The sequence below is a fragment of the Vulpes lagopus genome, chromosome 21, assembly GCF_018345385.1.
Source record: "Vulpes lagopus strain Blue_001 chromosome 21, ASM1834538v1, whole genome shotgun sequence".
NCBI lineage: Eukaryota > Metazoa > Chordata > Mammalia > Carnivora > Canidae > Vulpes > Vulpes lagopus.
In genome coordinates this window covers 39,598,057-39,603,497 of record NC_054844.1, presented here as the reverse complement: position 1 = coordinate 39,603,497, position 5,441 = coordinate 39,598,057, and the positions used below count along the sequence as shown (strand labels likewise).

General features: G+C 40.7%; 1 protein-coding gene across 1 annotated transcript; it reads right to left on the bottom strand.

Annotated features, from left to right (window-relative positions):
- Positions 1 to 1,241: 1,241 nt before the first annotated feature.
- Positions 1,242 to 2,180, bottom strand: LOC121479796 (olfactory receptor 8S1-like). The gene has a single exon (XM_041735597.1). It carries the CDS (start codon positions 2,178 to 2,180, stop codon positions 1,242 to 1,244), a length of 939 nt encoding a protein of 312 aa, XP_041591531.1.
- Positions 2,181 to 5,441: the final 3,261 nt, after the last annotated feature.

Here is a 5,441-nt window from a genome sequence, read left to right as displayed (position 1 = left end):
AATGTGAAAATGGGTTTATGTTTTTTTTTTTTTAATTTTACTTATTAATGAGAGACACACACAGAGAGTCAGAGACACAGGCAGAGAGAGAAGCAGTCTCCCTGGGGGAGCCTAATGCAGGACTTGATCCCAGGACCCCAGGATCATGACCTGACCCAAAGGCAGATGCTCAACCACTGAGCCATCCAGGTGCCCTGGATTTATGTTTTATAGGTAAAAATAAATTATGTGGGAGTGATGTAGTGACTTAAAGCTCACCAACCACTGGCTCATGAGCAGTGACCAGTTGATTGACAGTTGAAAGATGAGAGGCAAGGATGCTTTAGGATTCACTTGTGTTGAGATGAAAACCCGATTAGGGGATCCCTGGGTGGCTCAGTGGTTTAGTGCCTGCCTTTGGCCTAGGGCGTGATCCTGGAGTCCTGGGATCGAGTCCCACATCGGGCTCCCTGCATGGAGCCTGCTTCTCCCTCTGCCTGTGTCTCTACCTCTCACTCTCTGTGTCTCTTATGAATAAATAAAATCTTTAAAAAGAAAACCAGATTATTTGCCTAGAGCTCATAGCCTGCAACTCTACAAGAAAAAGAACATGGACAGGTAAGCTCAGCTAATTGTAGAAAATACAAGTCTGAGTGAAGACTATGTCTTCATAAGGTTTTTAGAGATCCAGAGCCCCTTGCAGCCTCTCACACTGGAGATTTGGCTACCACCCCACACATACAGAAAAGTTCTTGAAAATTTTATGAGTCTGAGCTCTGTCTCAATATGTTTATTGTTTCCCTGAAGAAGTTTCAGCTTTCCATGCCTGTCTTCTATGGTCACCCAGTTGTAATTCTTTATCTTTCTTGCCATTTACCCTATAACTTTTCTCATTTATAGATCCAGGGCCCTACATTCTTCTCAAATGTGTATTCCCAAAAGTCAATAAAAAATGATAGATTGATGAAGCTAATGATTTTAATAAATGAAAGCCTAAGGTGAATGTTTTGGAATGAGAAAAATGAACCAATATGTTCATAACAAAACTTTCTAGATTAAGGTAATTATTTGATAATTTGTTTGCCTTGAAAAGGAACTGAACTATCCTTCCTATGATTACTTTCTGTCATTCTCTCATGGACTTCTAATTTAGGTTGCAGCATCTGATGTTGTAAGCACTCAGGAGCACACTATTGTAAACTCACAGAATGTCCTTTTGCATGCAGATTTATTCTAGTTCTCTACTACCTTTTGTTTTCATTTCAGCACCTGATATGTTGCAAATACTTTTCCATAGTTCGTGTCAGAGCTGCCTTCACCTCCTTGTTCTTCAGGCTGTAAATGAGAGGATTCAGCACAGGAGTGACTACAGTATACTGCACAGAAAAGATCAACTCAAGGGGGGATCCTGAATTTGGCATGAGATGGCGGAGCAAACCTGAGCCATAATAAAGAGTCACTGCAGTGAGGTGCGAGGAGCAGGTGGAGAAGGCCTTGCTTCTGCCCGAGGTGGAGCTGATGCTCAGGATGGTGGCAATAATACGGGCATAGGATAAGAAGACCAAAAGGAAGGTTCCCAGCCCGTGCAGAAGAGTGGAGCAGAGCAAGGCAATGAGGTTTTTGGAGGTATCAGAACAGGACAATGAGAGGAGAGAGGGCATTTCACAGCTGTAGTGGGGGATGATCTGGGCTTTGCAGAAGACCATCTTCATAGCTAGAAAGATGTTGATGAGCGCATCCAGAAAGCTCAGTCCCCATGATCCCCATACAAGCTGCATATACAGCTGTTTATTCATGATCTGTCCATAGAGCAGTGGGTGGCAGATGGCAGCATAGCGGTCATAGGCCATCACTGAGAGCAGACAGGCTTCAGTTCCTGCAGCAACAAACACGAAGAAGACTTGAGTAAGGCAGCACTCTACTGAGATGGTTTTCTTTTGAGAAAGAAGATTCTCCAGCATCTTGGGCACAGTGACTGAAGAGAAGCAGATATCAACAAAAAAGAGGTGACTCAGGAAGAAGTACATGGGTGTATGGAGGTGGGAATCAGTCCTGATCACCAGCAGCATAATCAGGTTCCCCATCACAGTCAGGAGGTAAATCCCCAGGAAGAGAACAAAGAGTGCAACCTGGATGTGAGGGTCAGCAGAGAGCCCAAGGAGGATAAACTCCGTGATGGTGCTGTGGTTCCCCGAGTCCATTTACAAAGGCTTTTCCCTAGAAATAATACAAAAAGGCATAGGAGCCAAGGGTCTATTATCCCCCCAAGGAATTTTTTAATTGTATTGGTTCTCTCTATTCATATCATTTGCTTTCTATTATGACTTAGGCTTTGTGTCAACCACTTAAAACAAAAAGATGATTAAAATATGGTCCCTGTTCTTAATATTGTCCATCGAAGAACATGGATATGAAGACAGAATAATCCTGTAATTAATGCAATGGGAGCTCAAACTGTGATTTAATAAGGGTCAATGATAGTACATTGAGCAAATTTGACAAAAATTTTAAAAAAGTATATGATTGCTCTTGGAAATATGTTTCTGACACATATTTAGTTTGCATCAAAATGGACTCAAAGGCTCAGGACTAAGAAAAATCAGCTCAGTCCATGGGTAGTTAAAATGTGGGTAGTTCTGAAAAACTGATTCATAGGTAATAAGTGGACATCAGAGAGCAGTGGCTAAATATTCGGGCTTTTGCATTAAACTAAGTTTAAATCTTAGGTCTACCACTAATTAGCTATGACTTTGCCCAAGATACACACAGCTCTTTATCTTAATGTCCTTGCATATTAAAGGCAGATAATAACAGTACCACGGAGAGTTTTTAGGATTAAATATGAAATTGTATATAAAGATCTTCTAACTACTACTACTGCTACTCCTACTTCTATTACTTCTTCTCCTCCTCTTTATTCCTATTATTTGAGATTTTAAGTCTAGGAAAAGTCACATATATTCTCACATCAGTGAAGCACTGTCAAAATCCATAGTTGTTGCTGCTGAGGTTACTGTCATTGTTATTACTTTACATGCCTTTACAAAGAGATATGTAAGAAATCACATTGAAACCACTACCAGTGTCTTCCCTCCTCTGCACATCACCTCTGTTGGAAGGCAAATTAGAAGTTTAGAATTATTTTGGTGGTGAGTCTTTCTCTACTTTGCAATTACTATGGTGCCTTCACTCAGAGAGGAGGGCACGTAACTGCCACTAATAGGCATAGCTGCAGGACTTCAGAAGCAATGATACAGGGGAGATAAAGTGGTTGGAACTCAGTGTAGACACCTGGATCCACATGAAGAGCATTACTAGGATGGATGTATATCCCAGAACAGGCTGGAATCTCTAGAAAAGTAAGCAAGAGGAAAGTCTTAAAGGGTTTCCTGCCAGGGAGTACATGAATGGCTATTCTAGCTAGAGCACAGACAGGAGAAGACTCTGCCCAGTACTATGCATTCTGAATCTCGCTCCCAGGCAGTATAGGTAAGAGAAATTGGGGGAATTCATCCTGTAGGATTAGCTTCTGTTTGAAATACCCACAGCTGCTACTCCCTGCCCTCAGGAGGAAGGCTCTACTCACTAACTTTTCTCTCTTCATACTCAAGGACCTGTTTAAAACAGGAGTAGAGTGGGGAATATCAGAGAGGGTGACAGACCATGAGAGTCTCCTAACTCTGGGAAATGAACAAGGGGTAGCGGAAGGGGAGGTGGGAGGGGGTTTGGGGTGACTGGGTGATGGGCACTGAGGGGGGCACTTGACAGGATGAGCACTGGGTGTTATGCTATATGTTGGCAAATCGAACTCCAATAAAAAATTTACAAAAAAAATAAAACAGGAGTAGAATATCTAATCCTTTTAATTAATTAATTAATTAATTAATTAAGAGAAAGAGCAAGAGAACACAGGCAAGGGAAGGGGCAGAGGGAGAGGGAGAAGCAGGCTCCCTGATGAGCAAGGAGCCCTATGCAGGGCTCTATCCTAGGAGCCTGGGATCATCACCTTAGCTGAAGGCAGATACTTAACTGGCTGAGCCAACCAGGTGCTCCATAGGTATTTAGATTAAGTTTCATTCTGAGATACTGTCCTCTGTCTTCATACCTCAGACTTCATGGCCAGATGTGCTCACGTCCCTTCTGTTTCTCAAAATCTCTACTTTAGGATTACAACAACGTTCTATTTGCAGAACACTGAATGTTTACCAATGACTTCCAGCTTTGGCCTTTTTTTTTTTTTTTTCAGCTTTGGCCTTATACCCTAAAGTCTGACCTTAGGTCACTCATAGGACTTACTAGGGTTGCCCAGCCAGTTCCTTGTCCTGACCATTCCCAGTAAGTCCAGAGATCAGCCAAGGGAAAATTTTGATTCCTTACTTATTAACTCTTTAGCCATAAACCCAGCCTCAAAATCCTTCCCATACACTAAATGCATGTTACCCTGTATATCCTGTTCAACAGGGGAATCTGTTCTCCAACTTGGCTGTAGACTGATCTAGGGAGAAGGAAGATGACCTGGAGAAAGCACTTCTGTATCTGGTGTCTTGGCAAAATTTATAAAATCCTATTGATGATAAAAAGCTTTACTGAATCTACACTAATAAATGTATATAGCCACAGGAAAGTGATTTTTTTTTCAGAGTCTCACATACTCTTAGTTTTTCTTGTTTCTAACATCATATCTCAGTTACACAAAGCATTGTTTGGTTTTAATGAGTCCACAGAGAAGCCATGTTTAGTGATTCTCCTTGCCCTTGGCAGGCTAGGCATGGTGAGGGCAACACCTTTTATATTCTATGGTCATAACCTGAAGTCATGCTTAGTAGTAAAAAATTTTTTCAACATTGATTTTTATAAAGATGAGTGGGGATCAGTTAGATGTGGCCTTTGGAACATTGAGGTGATGCAATGACCTTTAATCATTAATTCTAAACTCTTCTGAGTCTCTTGGGAGTCGAAAATAGAAAGAGTGGCCAAAGGGGTATTTGCCTGATTCCCTAAGCAGGAAAAATAGTTTTCAATTGATAATCTAAGAGCTCTGTCTTCTCTTTGGGACTTCTCAGGCAAAATCAAGTCTAGTCAAATTTGGTGTGTAAAAGTGATTTGTTATCAAAGAAGTAAAAAGGCTAAATAGAACAAGCACAGTTCTCTGCTTAAACTGTCTATCCAAATCCATTTCCTTTAGGTATGCATCTAGAGGCCTATACTTGGTCCTGTTACAGTTTGAATACTCCCATTTAGGAGTATTTAGGGAAGCATTGTGTAAAAGTTTTTAATATTCTTCAGTACAAATAGACTGTTACAAAAATAAAAATTTTCATTTATTTATAATTAACTATTAGAATTTTAGTCAAAGTAGACTGTTCTGGTCCCCCATTGTTACTTGTCAAATAAATAAGCAAGGGAAACATAATTCAAGGATGTTTGGAATAATTAAGAACACTTTTCTAAAAGAAGGTTTG